The sequence below is a fragment of the Canis lupus genome, chromosome 1, assembly GCF_003254725.2.
Source record: "Canis lupus dingo isolate Sandy chromosome 1, ASM325472v2, whole genome shotgun sequence".
NCBI lineage: Eukaryota > Metazoa > Chordata > Mammalia > Carnivora > Canidae > Canis > Canis lupus.
Genome location: NC_064243.1, coordinates 25,698,428 through 25,714,948, shown reverse-complemented (window position 1 = coordinate 25,714,948; position 16,521 = coordinate 25,698,428). Strand labels below are relative to the sequence as shown.

Here is a 16,521-nt window from a genome sequence, read left to right as displayed (position 1 = left end):
AACCCTAGCAAAGGTTACAGCACAGGGGCCCAGGCTCAAGACAAGATAGAAACTTAATCACTGACTTTATAACCCTTCTCCTGTCCTCACATGTCATACCATCTCATCAGTCTGTAATTGTGGCCTACTTAGCATGTACTAGTCAAGAGAAGGTCTTCAGATGAACACCTGCAAGATTTGAGGTAGAATGCCATTGGCTGAAACTGCGACTGGATGGGGACCAACAACTTCCACTCTGGTGCCTGAGCTGCGTCCTCTGATCACTACTGTCACTACATTAGCTTTGCTAAGCCACCAACTGAGTGCCAAGCTACCCAAATGTGGCCTTTCTGCTCATACAAAGGAGAAAACATGGGGAAATTGTCTCTGGGGGGAAGAAACAATTTACTTCTACCCTTTCAACATCTTCCGGCTGGTATGGAGATTAAATTGACATGAGACATACTAACAGGAGAAAAAAATAAAGTTTTATTGAGTGTGCATGGAAGCCCCAAAATGAAATTGAGACCTAAAGAAACAACCAAGGCAGGCATTTTCAGACAACAACAAGGTTCAGACTACTTTTTAGGTAAAGAGCCAATAAATCTGGGACGAATTGACAAGACAAATGGACAGGGCCATCCAGGTGCCCCAGCTTATGTATTTTCAAAGTTAAGCCTGTGGTTCAATTAATCATGCAATAAAGAAGAGGTATTTTTATGAAAACAAAAGAAAAGCAATGGTTAAGATTAGATAAATTATAAAACTGGTTTCTGAGTTCTGAGAGTAGCTAGTTTAGAAGATTTCTAGTTATCAGGCTAAGCATCTTCAAATAGGGTGAGGGCAGGCAGTGGCAATCCGGCAGACTCTTTTGGTTTGTAGGTCAAGTGTGTCTGGTGACCTGAGTGACAACAGGCATGAAGATGATCTATATATGAGTTGTTATGGTGATTTCTCTCAAGTTTACATAAAGCTGTGTATATTTAGTTTGCAGAGCTCCAAGAAAGAGGAATTTTTACTTATGAAGTGATTCCATGTCAAAATTACAGGAAAAAATTGGAAATGTTAATTAGGAGTTGTGACCAGACATTGAAGGAAACTAGGAAAAAACAGGATCTAGTCTCATCAGATCTAGAATCTGATATCCATAAAGGTATGTTACTTAAATATAATTTTTCTCTTTATAAACACTCTCATTTTATGACCAAAGGTAGCCAAATTAAGACTGATTAATTTATAAAATAAATATGGCGGGGGGTGGGGGGAGCAACCTTGGCCTGATTCTATATAGGAGTTCAGCAAGAATAGCAATTGATCATTTTAGACTCTTAAATCGGCCTTGTTGGAACTTTTTACAAGGAATCTCTACATTGAACTTTTAACAGCCTCTTGAGGCCAGAAGCCAAGCCAAATATTTGCCACCAGACTGCATGTAATACTTATATATTTGGGTGAGTTCCTCTCTTGTTGAGGTCTGCAAAACATTCTGAGGTTCCTGTACCTGCCAAGAAGTGGCATTCTTTACCTGGAATGTTTAGTATTACTTGACAATACTTCCCATGTAATAAGTGCAATTAGTTTAATGCCTCTGTTTCATGATGAGAAACAAAATCATTGAAATGTTAGACTGTAGTCAAAAGATGTTATTTTAGAACTTGATTTTGGGGGGCACTTGGCTGGCTCTGTCAGACTGACTCTTGATCTTGAGGTGATGAATTCAAGCCCCGTCGGATGTAGAGATTACTTAAACATAAAATCTTAAAATAATAATAATAACTTGATTTTGGGAAATTTGTCAAAAAATATCAAAAGCTTCAAGCATTTAATTAAAGAAGGATCACAGATCATTATAAAACTATGGATTTATTTAGACAAAGTGACAATAAAAGATTTTAAAGGTAAATAGAGAAGGTTACATAATTGTAAAAAATCTTAGCTCTTTTAATATTAAGGACTATCTTATTGAATGAGCAAAGATTTGATTATGAAAACAGCATAAAATCTTTTTCTAGGCAGATTACATAAGAAAATTTTGTTTATGATTTCTAATAAAAAGCAAACCAATCATCTAAGAAAGCTTTTTTAACAGAGAAAAATCAAATTCTAATTTTCCAGCAATATTCTTTTGATATTCAAACTAACTCTTGGCCTCCCGCCGCCGCTGCGCTCTCCGGGGCTCTCCGGGGCTCTCCGGGGCTCGGGGCGGAGGGGGCGGGCCCTGCGGCCGGGCCGGGCCCTCGGGGGCGGAGCCGAGCTGGGCCCGGAGGAGGCGGGGCCTCAAAGCCTGTGAGTCCGCTGAGGAGGGGTGCGCGCCCCCGCCCCCGCCCCCGCCCCGGCCGGCGCCCGCACCTCCTCCCGCCGGCTGGCACCGCCGCGAAGCCTCCGGCCTCACCAAGGCTCCTCTGGTGCCCCGGGTCTCGGCCGACGGGCCAACACCCACCCCGGGCGTCCGCGGATCGCGGGGGCGAACACTCTGGTTTCTTGTCGCAGTTTTAAGATGCTGCCTCGGAGGAGCTGTTGCGGGTTTCGACTGTAAGAGAAAACAGAAGACACACACACACACACACACACACACACACACACACACACACACGGAAAAGAGAAAAAGGAAAGGCAGATGAGGGCCAGAATCTGCCTGTCGGGCCAGGACCAAATAACCTGAAATGACCTAAACGATGGAGTTCCACTTGAGGAAGCTTGATGAGCAGGTTACCTTTGTAAACCCTGAGTGTCCTCCTTGGGTGAGTGCTTGGAGCAGAGTAGAAACTTGGGAAGTGACTTGTGGGTGAAGGAAAAGTTGGCCTGGGGCACTGAGGTTTGGGGCCGCAGGCGTCTGCGTCTGCGCTGGAGGCCGGGGCACTGCAACTTGGTAAACTCTGAAATTTATGCTGAGTTCCTGAGTCAGGGAGAACAGAAGAATTAGGCCCTTTGCTTCAAGAACTTGCCTGATGTGGACCGGCTTAGAGGCGTCTGAAGACCCATCCTCCAGGCCACACACTTGCAGCTCTGGGATCTGCCACTCGGAACTCCCTGCCTCGGCAGACAGCTGTGTCCTGTGAGCAGCCCACCCTTCCTCTTCTGCCGGCCAGCACCATCCCCAGCACCATCCGCTGTTAGGAAACGGCTCTGTGGACCCCGCGCTGAGTTTAGAGGCTGGGCCCTGGTTCCTTAAGCCTCTGGCGACTCTTAACAGTGTATTGTGGGATTTGTTTACCTGTCTGCCTCACCCAGTTGGTTTTAGGGCACGTACCTTAAATTTTTTGTTTTATTTCCTGCTTGGCATATTGCCTGGCACATTTTTCTTGAAAGCTTTATATAAGCTTTTAAATATTTAATCTTTACAAAATCAGTAGAATGCAGCAGGTACTATAAAGCAGATACTGTTACATATCATGTCTCAGGACTAAGCTTTCTAATAACCCCACGAAGAAATGGTATGTGCAGTAGGACTTTAAAGGACTAAGAAGTAGTGTTTCTGTATTTCATTTTTAAAATAATAATGCAGAGGCTCTTGGCTGGCTCAATCAGTAGATCATACAACTCCTGATCTCGGCCTCATGAATGTGAGCCTCACATTGGGTGTGGAGTTTATTAAGAAAAAAAAAAATGTGTGAGTCTGAAAGTTTAAAATAAATAAATAAATAAATAAAATAATTATGCCTGCTGATGGCAGAAAACCAAAACGATTTCCAGATGGGTTGAAACAGCTTGTTAAAGTCTCAGTGGGTAGGAGCACCCCGGCTGGCTCAGTCAGTAGAGCATGTGACTCCTGTCCTCCCAGTTTGAGCCCCACTGTTGGGTGTGGAGATTACTTAAAAATAAATCTTGGGGGGATCCCTGGGTGGCTCAGCGGTTTAGCACCTGCCTTCGGCCCAGGGCGTGTTCCTGGAGACCCAGGATCCAGTCCTCAAGTCGAGTCCCATGTCGGGCTCCCTGCGTGGAGCCTGCTTCTCCCTCTGCCTGTGTCTCTGCCTCTCTCTCTCTCTGTGTCTCTCATGAATAAATAAATAAAATCTTAAAAAAAAAAAAAAAAACTAACTCTTAAATATACTTATCCTAACCTTAGCTATATATAAAATTTTTTTCAAAGGAGTTTTTTTTCATAAATCATGTTGTAATATTTATTTTTTATTTTTTATACTTGGTTTTTAAGTTTTCCCTTTCTAAATAACTAGATTCACTTCAGGAAGAATTATTTTTGCCCTCAACAAAAATGTATTGCCATTTGTCATACTGTTTCTTACCAAAAACATCTATCTCACAGGGTTGTTTCCCTTATAATTTTTAGCAGCTTTAGTCAAATATGTTAATTACAACTTTTAATCCTTAGGAACTTTAATTTCTAGTGAAAACTAAGTAGTAAGCAACAGTGAATTGTGTTTTCCCAGCATTTTTTAGATTGGCAAATTTATGACTATATTTCATAATTTCTAGAAACGTGTTTCTTCATAGTACAATCTTTTATTAAAAAAGAACAGAACATCTTTACTAGCAGACCCAAATTTTTAGTTTCTCTAGAGTAATAAGGAAACCACAAGTAGATAAATGTATGTTCAGCATTTAATGTTTATTATTTCATGTTATTTGAAAATGACCTAGATATTCAGTGAACTTAACCTTATCACTTATCACTTAGCAAACCTTCAAGGTTTCAAGTTGCCAAAAAGATTTGGGGAAACTATTTTAAACGTTTACCTAAAAATCTTTTTTTTTTTTCTAAAAATCTTTTTAAAATTATATCTATTCCATTTACTTCTTAACAATTATGCTTAGATTACCAAAAACTATATGAGACAGCAAAATCAGTTATCCTCCCAAGCTAATTATAGATTTTTTAAAAACAGAGATAGTATCAGCTTGACTTTTAAAGATGTGCCTATTTTAATGAAACCAGCCACCTTAAATTCACTTAAACACTGAATATTTTCCCAGATCATGGGAACTTGAAAATAAGCGCTCGCTTTTAAACCAATTAAACATAAACAGGGCTCTTTTACAAATTAATTTTAGTAATACCATCCAGATGTATAAAAATATCTCACACTTACAACATATATATTGTTAAAAAAGAAAACCACAGGCCCAATATGGCATTACTTTGGTTAAGACTCCAAGCCAATAAACCAAGACTTAGTACCTAAACTAACTGCTGTTTCAACTCCCCAAGAATGTAACCTTTAATCTGGCAACACAAAAAGTGTTGAAATTTCCTGGTCAACACAAAAAGTTTATTGATAGACCCCTTCCATTTCCCTTAGAAGGGCAAACTGCCTACAACAATGGATTCCTTGCTAATAACTGTCTTTTTCCACTCCATCTCTACCTTTAAAAACAGTTCCTTTTCTGTAGCCCTTTGGGAGTTCCTTTCTAATTGATAGAGGAGATGCTGCCCAATTCATAAATTGATTAATAAAGCCAATTAGATCTTTAAAATTTACTTTGTTGGATTTTTGTTATTTAACAATGTGAACATACATACAAACATACTTCAGATGTAAACAAAGATCTTACAGAATTTGTTTTGTGGAGAGAACATTATAGGCCTGATTTTTATAGACCTTTTCTTCCTCTCTTTTTTCCTTCTGGTGAAAAACGTTTTCTTGAAGTTTATATTTCAAAGAATGGCCCTTAGGTCCTAGGGAAGAGGGGGGAGAAAATTGATACCACAAAGGCACAAAGAGAGTACCCAAGTTTTCTCCAATTTGTACTTTTGGGACATATTGTCCTCTTAGCAGAGATACTAGAGCCTGGGCATAAAAGTCCTTTTAGCAACTTATATCTTTTTTTTAAGTAAGTTCCCTGCCCTGTGTGGAGCCCATCTCAGGGCTTGAACTCACAACCCTGAGATCCAGACCTGAGCTGAGATCAAGAGTCCAAAGCTGACCCCTGAGATCCAGACCTAAGCTGAGGATCAAGAGTCTGGAAGCTAGCTAAAAGCAATTTATATTTTTAAAAGGCCTCTTCCCCTCCCTTTTTTCTTCAGTCTCAAGCAATTGTGGATTGTGTTTACATGTCAAAGACATGATAAAACTTATAACTCGAAAGGACAGAGAAAGCATGCAAGTTGTTTTTTGTTTTTTGTTTTAAGAAATTTGGGATAATTGCGATTTTAAAAAATATTTATTTTCTTAGGTACAGAACAATTTTGTTCCAATATCCTGATCTTTTATGTCTATAAAGCATTGAGAGGAATAGGCAAGATTTTGAGATCAGTAAAAATAGGTGGGTTTTGACTTGTTTTTAGAGTTGCATTTCTAGTTGTATAGAGATTTGTAACACAAAGACAATTGTCTTTAATTCCCCCTAAAGATTTGGATTGTAGCCTGAATATCAAGGGATTGACCTGCCTTTTTTACTAATATGAGATGTTTAACTAAAATGGAGATCAAAAGTTTTATGCCTTCATAAATTCTGTATAAAGCATTTTAGTAAAAGTTTTTTTCTAAGTATGTAATTTAACCTTGGGCTTTTTATTATTATTAGGCCCTGAGAATCATCCTTCCACTGATTAATTGCAAGAGGGCTTAGGAGAAATTTTGGTGATCTGTTTCCTCTGTGAAGGGGGGCTGGGCTCCAGGGGGCCTTCTGGTTTGCCTAATAATCATAATATAATCAGGAGCTGAAAGAAACTTTCCTTAGCAGCCAAGTTCTCTGTGATTGGGGTTTCGAACAGCCATTAACATTTCTAAATCCTCTAAATTTGGTAGGATCTTTTGAAAGTGGAGGAAAAGGGGCTTTATAATTTAAAAGATCTGTTGCTGTTCAAGAGACATGATGAATTCTGTGGGGGGGGGGGTGGCGGGCGGGGAGGTGGGGGGGGAGATGCATAGTTCTAAGATCCATCTGCCAAGGTCATTGCATAGAAATGCCTAAAGCTGGCAGACCCTGATTACAGCAAAGCAAGCCCTACTCCCTGTCCCAGGTACTTCTGCCAAATTTACTTCTTGGCTTCCAGCATTTAGAATAGCCTGTATACTTTGAGCTTGAGATTAAGCTGGACTGCTGTCTAAAATAAATCTTATAAGGAAAGGGAAGTTAAAACTGACAGATCGGGTCAGATTTTAAGAAGGGAAATTTGCAATGGATATAGACATTAATTTTTGCCTTAAGTCTAATTTCTGTTCTTTATCTTGTCAAAGGAATCCTTTTAAAGCTAGCTTTATACTAATAAAACAATTAAAAGCTCACCATAAAGACTTTTTTTTAATTTAGCCAATTTAAAGGATTCATCTTTCGGCCATTGATCTTACCATGGTTCTTACTATTTAATTATCAATTAATAGTGACTCAAACCAATAAACCTTTTTATGCTTTGACCAAAGATACAAGAGGGCATCCCTAGAGAGGGATCTAGTTTGATGAAAACCCCATGATCCAAAAGTCTACTCCCAAGAATAGTCCAAGAAAGCAAAGACCTTCAGGGCCAGGTGGGAAGAATGATGTGGTGTATCAGGTGTCTCCAGTCTCCCATAAAAGGGTGAAGCTTCCAGTCCCAGACCCGCCAATCTGTGACAGTGGGCAGGTGCTACTGGAATGGGATTTTTCGAGCACTTTGTTAGTGCTCGATAAAGCAAGCAATGAAGCAATGAAGGTTGAGATGACAAAGGCTCTTACAGTCTAGGAGCTCTTAGGACAAACTCCCCTGAGAGCTGGCACAACTGGACAAAGAAAATGCTGCCTATAAATGGATGTCTCCGATCCCCAGTCTATTCAACTGGCTACCTTAGTGTACCCCAGTAAATGCACCCCAGTAAACATACCCTCCAGATGGCAGAAACCAAAGAGAATATCCTCATTGGTCACAAAGCCAAGTTCCTAGGACATAGAACAAGACAAAAAGAAAAACTTCATCCAGTTTTTACAAGGGACCCACAGCAAAGTATGTCTAAACAGACACTGCCTGATGAGAAGCATGAACCCAGCACTGTGTGAGGCCCACTTGAACAGCTGAGAGGGCCTATGCCTGCCTTCTGATTTATGGTAATCCCCTTTAAGACAAACAACACAAAAGACACCACAAAGGAAAACAAAAGCCATCTGGGAGGAAATGGATCACTAACCAAACAGTACTCTACCAAATTTTTACCAAGAGTCGCTAACTAAGGAATTAGTTCTACAAATATTTTCTCCTGCTAATTTGAGAGAAAGAGAAAAAGAATGTCATCACTCTCCCTCCACCAGACCCCACAGACAGAGATTCCAGGAGACTGAAAGGGTAAGAAATCTTACCTTCCGCTGGCTGTACGTCAGATTTCCCGAGATCTCAAAACTGCAGACCCTTCAGAGCAAATATCCAGCGGAAGCTGACCCAGCTGGCTACGCCCAACTGCAGGGGAGGAACCACTTCCTCTGCTGTCAAGGATCTCCAGCTGATAGAAGAATGTAAGGGACATGAGCCAGATTAATGGGGGGGGGGGGGGGGGGGTAGTTTTATGACACACACACAGAGGTCCAGTAATGACATGGAGACCTAAATGACCAAAGGCAGGCAGTTTTTATACTTCTTAGACAAAGAGGCAATAAATCTGTGAAGAATTGACAGGACAAAGAAAACGACTTGGAGAGCTTCAATTAGTAAGGAATTCTGGACAGAATTTCGGCCTGGTAGTAAATCAATAAAAGGTAACAAGGGTTGTTTATACAGCCTTTTTGACGACAAATTTCCCATGCATGACAAGAAGAATCTCTTTACCTCCTGGTGCAGAGAGGCCACCTTTTACAGAAGATATTTATTTCTTGTCTTCTGAAGACAAGGAGAAGTCAGTGTTTTCTTGCACTGGCTGTTTCTTAAGGAACTTTTATTTAAAATAATCAATATGCCAAAGTGGCACAGTTCTGAGTGGCCTGCCTTGGAGCCCAACAAAACTGTTCTGTGGAAAGGAGCCTTGATTAATACCACCGGACTCTGCAAGGATGCAGAGGATTGCCTCTCTAGAGGGAGAAGGGGACATCCCACTGCCGGAGTAGGAAAGAAACCCACCGTGTTGGGACATTCACGGATAGCACCCCAGAGGCAGCAGGCCCCAGAAGGAACTCCACAGGGATTTGTGCCCCACCCCCAGGGGAAAGAACCAGAAATAGGGAAGAACAAAGACTAAATAGGATGGGTGCTGCCTCTTGCACTTCTCTGACCCCAGTACCTAGCAGAGTGCCTGGTACTCAAAAGACCCAAGGCATCACTTAAGGAATTTTGCCTAGGACTGCCACTTGTGGGACCCAGGAAATTTAACAAAAATCCCCTGCCCCTGGACAAGCAGAGCAGGACTAACTCCATTTTCTGCTGCACCCGCCACCTCCTGTGTGACCCCCACATGACCTGCTTATTGCTTAAGGCGCTGCCCCCCCCCAGTCCAGCCGCTGGGCACACCCTAATCGGAAATGGGCTCATAACAATGTCACCCCGCCTTGTGCCCTGCCAAAACTCCGCCCCGATTCTGACCAGAGTAATAGGCCCGCTCAAGTGGATACTATAGGGGAAGGTGTAATTCAATTGGCCACCTGCGTGGGGACCGACATGCCTGTGCAACTTTCTGCGTATCCCATTGGCCACTGGCCCCTATAAAGCTGCTGCGCCTCTAGGTCTCGGTGTCCAAGTCCCTGCTCCACTGTGTCGGGTACACTTGGACCCAAGCTCGAGCTTGTAAATAAACCCTCGTGTGTTTGCATCGGTGTCGGCTCCTTGGTGGTTTCTCGGATTCGAAATCTTGGGCACAACACCACTCACTTGCCAGAGGACTTTGGAGACTTTACTTCCCTTATCTCCTCAATCATCCAGCTAACCCAGTTGATCCAGTTGATGCTCTCTGATTCAAGGGAAGTCAGTGCCAGAAAACCAATCATGGAATTACAGGTTTGGAATTTCAGTCCCAACCCTGACCTCAGGGGAGGAGACAGGGCCTGGAAATTGAATCAAGAGCCAATGGCCAATAACTTAATCAAGTGTGCCTATATGATGAAGGGGTTGGGAGTACTTCTGAGTTGGCGAACAAGTGGATATCTGGGGAGAGTGGTGCGCTTGAAGAGGGCATGGGGCTCTGGGCCCCTTCCCTTGCCCTGTGCATCCCTTCCATCTGACTGGTCCTGAGTTATATTCTTTTTAATTAAAATGATGTTAAGAAGAAAACTATAGGCCCATGATAACATCACTTAGGGCCCCAAGTCAGTAAAGGGCCCCAAGACTTAATGCCTCACCTGTCTGTAATTTCAACACCCCAAGAATTCACTACCAATCAACACAGAAATTCCTGGTCAAGGGCAGCCCGGGTGGCTGAGTGGTTTAGCGCCCCCTTCAGCCCAGGGCGGGATCCTGGAGACCCGTTATCGAGTCCCGAGTTGGGCTCCCTGCATGGGGCCTGTTTGTGTCTCTGCCTCTCTCTCTCTCTCTCTCTCTCTCTCTCTGTCTCTCATGAAAAAATAAATAAAATCTTAAAAAAAGAAAAAAATTCCTGGTCAATTCTAGAAAATTTACTGGTAGGTAACCTTGCCTAAACAATGCATCCTCGCTAATAAATTCCTTTTTTCTTTTTTTTTAATGCCATATCTCTGCCTTTAAAAACTGTCACCAGCTACGCCTCAGGACATCACCTTTATTGCTCACCTGCTTGTATTCGCCAACCTTTGTCCCACATTCTTCCTTAAGCTCTTCTTTCCACCTTATCTTAACTCAGGCAAATAGAAACCAAAACTACCCCTCAGGCAATAGTGACTGCCCTGGGAAGATCTCCAGCCAGCCCAGACCAACAAGACCAGTTAGAACCTAATCCCTGACTCACAGCTACAGGACCCAGACTCAATGGGCCACCAACTACCTTTGCTCATTATAATACTAAAATCTCAAGAAGCAGCACAAACCTCATTTACATAACAGGTAATGTATGGATAGGCATGTTTCCTTAAGGCACATGTGCTACCTTATGCCTACTTTTACATAAGATGAACAGGCCTCCTACTCTAAATATTCATTTTAACCCTAAGTAAGGAGAATCCATTCACCTTTAGCTCAGAGAGTCACAGCTTTGGAAGCCATCCCTCATCATCTCCTTATTTGCTGGAAACCTTTCTTTGTGTGACATTTCAACCTGATGCAGTTTCTAACTAACCAAGGCACAAACCTGCAGTGGTTCACTTAGAAAACCTGTCTCTTACTTAGCTCAGGGGAGCTCCCCTCTATTTGCTAGATGAGATGCTGCCTGATTTGTGAATCATTTAATAAAGCCAATGAGACCTTCAAGTTTACTTGGGTACTTTTGTTTCATTTCGTTTTTAACCGATTTCATGGCAGCATCAGTGTCTGAAGCAAGATTCTGACTGCGTTTGGAAACAGGGAGAAACACAAGTGTGGTGCTCTGTGACCACCTAAGTTCACTGTCTTTATGGCTGTTTCTAAAAGCCATTGGCAAGTCACTCAGTTAAGCTCTGCTCTTTTTTTGCATTCCAGCTCCTGACCTAATTGGCTTTCTAGTCCAGGGTTAACATATCTGTCTACACTAACGGGAGATTCTAAGGGAGCGCCACTCCTTAGCCCTTGGCTCAGTCCACAATTCAATGCTGGAATTTCTTCTTCATTTCCAACCTGTGGTCCCCATTCAGTGTGGTTTGCAGGTTTCCCCCTTTCCCCAGTTCTAGTCTGCAAGTCTCCGTAGTGGATTTTGCTGGTTTGGCCCACACTGGGAATTGCTGGTATTGGGCACAGCCTTCTCTTGGCCAGTCCACAGTGACAACTTGTGGTTACTGCTGTTGCATTGAGCTTGTCTTGTTTTGAGTAAACAAAGGCTCAGCTAATGGGATCCTTAAAATCAGAAGTCAAGTGTAACCACCTTCCGGCACACTTGCTTTTTCATATCTAAAAACAAAACTACGGTGCCAGGAGCTGTGACGGTCTACAGAAATGGTAAAAATTTTACTAAAAAACACAGAATTATCATGGCCATAATGGAGAATGTTTCAGTTAGATAAGGTCCTCTAAGGAATGCACTTGAAAGCAAGGGTTGCCAAGGTCAATGAAATGGGATACCTGTTTTAATTGGCAAGCAGAAGCCTCCAAAAAGCTTCAAAATTCCAAAACATTGTCTTTGAAAGATCCATTGCAAAAAGCTAGTGCAAAATTAAATATATATCTGAGGTACTTGTAGGGACCGAGGGCAGGCTGCCCTAAAATGCACCACTTTGGCATGAACATTATTTTGACTTAAGAGCAATCAAAACCCAGCAGATCCAAACTCTCCCCCTCCTTCCTCAACTGCCTCCCGCTACTATGAAAACAGGTATTAATGGAGATTTCTCTTTACCTAATAAATCTATCTGCATAAAACGGCAAGTGTTGTTTTCCAAGCATCTCAACTTCGTGCTGATGATCCCTCTCCCTTTTGTATCTTCAGGCCCCTCCCCCTCTTCTTAGCTCCCAGAAGCTTCATATAAGTCTTTGGAATTTCATGACCCTGTGGATCCCTGTACGTATGAAATTAAATTGGATTTTCACCTGTTCATCTGTCTCATGTCAATTTCTAGAGGAAATTGAAGGACTTGAATAGCAGAAGAAATTCTCCTCCTCAACACACCTTTATAAATATTAGATTTTAATGCTGGAATATTAAAAGTTGGAATAGATCCTGAGTTCTAGTGTCCTCCAATGGCTGGCTACAACTATCCAAATTAGCATTGTTAAATTGTTCTCTCACTTTTCTGACTTGGAATCGTTTAAAAACAAAAACTTCCCTTTCTCCTGAAGCTCTACAAACTGAATATAAACAATTTGATATAAGTTTCTGAGAAATCACAGCAGCTCAGGTGTAAACCATCTTTGTGCCTCTTGCTCTGTGGGTCACTCCGTAAGATAGCTGTTGGGCCGGTGGGATCAAGGGGGATCGGGAAGCACCAACAAAATGTTGGCGGACCCCCCACCTTGTTGCCCCCACCTCAGAACTTTCCCATCACCAGCAGACCTCCCGAGGACGTGTCATCAGGGGGAGCCTGGACCTATGCAGGAAACCTGAACGGTACTTTACCCAGACCCCATATAAGGGCATGGGCAGTTATTGCCCCAGGCCAATTTCACCAGTAATAAGCCTAATACCTATCACACCATACAGAACTCAAGCCCTTACTCCCTCCCTCTTTAAAAGCCCGTTGCCCTCCCCTGCGCCCACGACTTGCCCACTCTCTCCCTCCCCTGCGGCCGCAGAACCTCGCCAGAGAGCGCGTCCCATTAAAAATCTGTTTCGACCAACTTTTGCCTGGTCTATTTCATTTCACTACCGATCAGATTAAACCTGACAATAGCCTGACATATAGAAATCTTCTCTACTGGCTACCCTTAAAACTCAAAAATTGGTTTATAATTTGATCTAATCATTAACATTGCTTTTCTTCTGTTTCCATAAAAATGTCTCTTATTTACTACCTGATTGCTTGAACCATAGGCCTACCCTTGAGAACACACCTGCATCACTGCCTCTAGAAATGAGTTTAACTAAACTGACCGATTGTGAGGACTAAGAGACTGGTACAACAAGATGAAACAATCTACCAACTCAATTTCAGTGTGTGAAACTTCAGAGAAGTTTCAGAGGAAGGAACTGTAGGGGCAAAAGGTTGGCTGCCCCAGGATGGGCCACTTGGCAGGAAGGTTAGTTTGAGTTAAAAAAGTAATCAAGTCAGCAGATTGAGTAACAGCTCTTTACCTCACCCAAAACTGCCTAAGGAGAATTTAGATAGAGGATCTGCTCCAGGAAGAGAGCTATCACCATAGATAACTATGACTTTGTGAAGACTTGAACAAGGTGTGGCAGACAGAGAGGAATCTCACAAGACCTGTTTGATCAAAGTCCCCCAGGGCCCCTTCTCACCCCCTCCCAGTGGCCTAGTAAACATTTGTTTACTTTTTTCTGTGAATTACATTCCTTTCCTTTGAAGTCCCAGATCCCTTACCCTCCTCTTCTTACTTCAGAATGACATATGTACCTCATTTTTGCCTGCCTTTGGAATTTCCATATGCATGTGAATTCCCCATATGTATGAAATTAAATTTGATTTCTCCTTAACTTCTCAATCAATTTGATTCCCAATCCACCTAGATGGGCCTTGAAAGGGACAGGGAAGTCTTGCTCCCCAACATGCCTACAACAAAAGATTATTAGACTGATGTAGCTCCTACAATTCATCTCTAATTTCCCTTTGAGTACTCGTTCTACTACTTGTCTATCTGAATTGTTCTTCACTCTGGAAAGGCTACATCATTGTAAGCAAAAGTCTGCTAAGTTAATGGTTTTACAGACACTCCCATATCTACCTTCAAAGAAAGGCACCCAGAGAGGGCCCCCTCCCAGAGTTGCAAGTGAGGAGTTTTCTGGTAAACTGCTACATTATTCCCTTAAATAGCTAAGGGAAAACTCTGGTGGATACCAGAGCTTGTGTATGGGATCCTGGACAAACTGTCAAAAGCCAGTGAAGAATGAAAATTCTTACCAGAATCAGTTCTTCTGAACCTCTGTCTGTGGTGCTCTGTCTGGAAAGGAAAATATAATCTCACTGTTGTCCCTTCATTTCCAAATTCAAGCCCATTGTGGATTTTTCTTTTCTCTCCTAGGTATAGCAACTGCCTTTTTGCTTGTCCTGTTTTGGATAACTAGGCTTGGCTTTCAGCCTGCCTGGTATATGCAAATTGTTTCTTTTAGCTACCTATGGGAGTGACTTTAGATTTGTGGAATCCAGTATCCTTTGGACTGTCTTTGGCGACCTGTCAGACATCCAAGGGGTTACACAACGCTGCCAGAAATACTTAAAACTATGTACCCATGCAGCATTATTTACAATAGCCAAATTATGGAAGTAACCTGTGTCTGTCAATAGATGAATTGACAAAAAGTAATATATGTATATATACAATAAATGTTGCTCACCCATAAAAACGAATGTAATCTTGACATTTGCAGCAAATGGATAAATCTAGAGAGTATAATGTGAAGTGAAATAAGCCAGTCAGAGAAAGACAAATACAATGTGATTTCACTCATGTGGAATTTAAGAAACAAAACAAATGAACAAAGAAAAAAAGAGACAAAAAAACCCCACTCTTAAATATAGAGTATAAACTGATGGTTATCAGAGGGGAGGGGAGTGGGAGGATAGGTGAAATAGGTGAAAGGGATTAAGAGCACACTTATATCATGATAAGCACCAAGCAACTATAGAATTGTTGTATCACCATACTGCATACCGGAAACTAATATAACATTGTATGCTAATTATACTGGAATTAAAAAAACAACAAAACTATGTACCCAGAGGGAAAACAACAAATTGAGGATAATGTAGTAGGATAGGTGAATGAACATATGATGTCATTTAAGTTATTGTCCAATTCTTTGAGGAATTAAAAACACTATCCTTATTTTATAAAACAAAAATCAGTATACCGGTAATTCAATATTTACCTATTCTTTTACCAAATGAACTTCCGTTGTTTATCTGAAAAGCCCTGTAAATTATTGGCCTTAGAAAATCAAAGTCCTTCTTGGAAGAACTTACTTTTTTTTCTTCCCCTTAAAGTTACACACTTTATCATGCCTCTGCAGTGTAAACACAGCTCACAATTACCGGGGACTGAAGGGGGAGAAAGAGAAGTATTTTTAAAATAAACTGCTAAAAAAAAAAAAAGATAAATAAATAAATAAATAATAAAATAAAATAAAATAAAATAAAATAAAATAAAATAAAATAAAAAACTGCTAAAGGGCTCATGCCCAGACTCTAGCACAGCTTTCAACTCTACGGACAAGTTCAAATCTTAAAAATCTTCACAAGTATTGGTAACTACACAGTCTTCGCACACATGTGTTTGTGGGTATGTTATAAATACCTCTGGATGGCATCGCTAAAATTAATTTCCAAAAGAGCCCTAGTTAGGTGGTTTGAAGACAAGTGCAAAAAAGGATTGATCATTCTAAACCTATCAAAAAGATAGAAACTAACCAAAATGTCTTTTCAAGTTCATGTCCACATGAGAGCTTGTTTAAGATTGTTGGTTTGATTAAAATAGACGTGTCTTTAGAGATATCAGCAACAAAATTAAGATTTGTAGGCTACTGGGGTTTACTTAAAGTCAGATAGGTCAATGTTATCTCTGTTGCAGAATATTTAAAAGAAAGTAGCTTGGAAGAATGAGTGACTTTTTTTTAATAATAAATTTATTTTTTATTGGTGTTCAATTTGCCAGCATACAGAATAACACCCAGTGCTCATCCCGTCAAGTGCCTCCCTCAGTGCCCGCCACCCAGTCACCCCCCCCCTCCGCCCTCCTCCCCTTCCACCACCCCTAGTTCGTTTCCCAGAGTTAGGAGTCTTCCATGTTCTGTCTCCCTTTCTGATATTTCCTACCCATTTCTTCTCTCTTCCCCTCTACTCCCTTATAATGTTTGTCCGTCTGCGATTGACTTATTTCACTCAGCATAATACCCTCCAGTTCCATCCACGTCGAAGCAAATGGTATTCGTCATTTCTAATGGCTGAGTAATATTCCATTGTATACATAAACCACATCTTCTT

The 16,521-nt window shown here is 41.4% G+C and overlaps 1 protein-coding gene across 22 annotated transcripts in view; it reads right to left on the bottom strand.

Annotated features, from left to right (window-relative positions):
* Window positions 1-14,623, bottom strand: part of LOC112644136 (pantetheinase) — a 72,245-nt gene extending 57,622 nt beyond the window's left edge. For 6 of the 22 annotated variants that reach the window (XM_025422300.3, XM_049114149.1, XM_049113892.1 and 3 more), the window contains exons 1-2: window positions 14,443-14,619; window positions 8,209-8,348 (exon numbers count right to left, since the gene is read on the bottom strand). Coding sequence is in view for 11 of the 22 variants with exons in the window: in XM_049113754.1 (XP_048969711.1) it covers window positions 2,372-2,509; window positions 2,693-2,875; window positions 7,740-7,775 (357 nt within the window). In the remaining 11 variants the exon portion in view is untranslated. Of the gene's footprint in view, window positions 1-2,328; window positions 2,510-2,692; window positions 2,876-7,739; window positions 7,795-8,208; window positions 8,349-14,442 lie in introns of all 22 variants that reach the window. The other 16 variants (XM_049114037.1, XM_049113882.1, XM_049113754.1 and 13 more) reach the window with 15 other exon arrangements.
* Window positions 14,624-16,521: the final 1,898 nt, after the last annotated feature.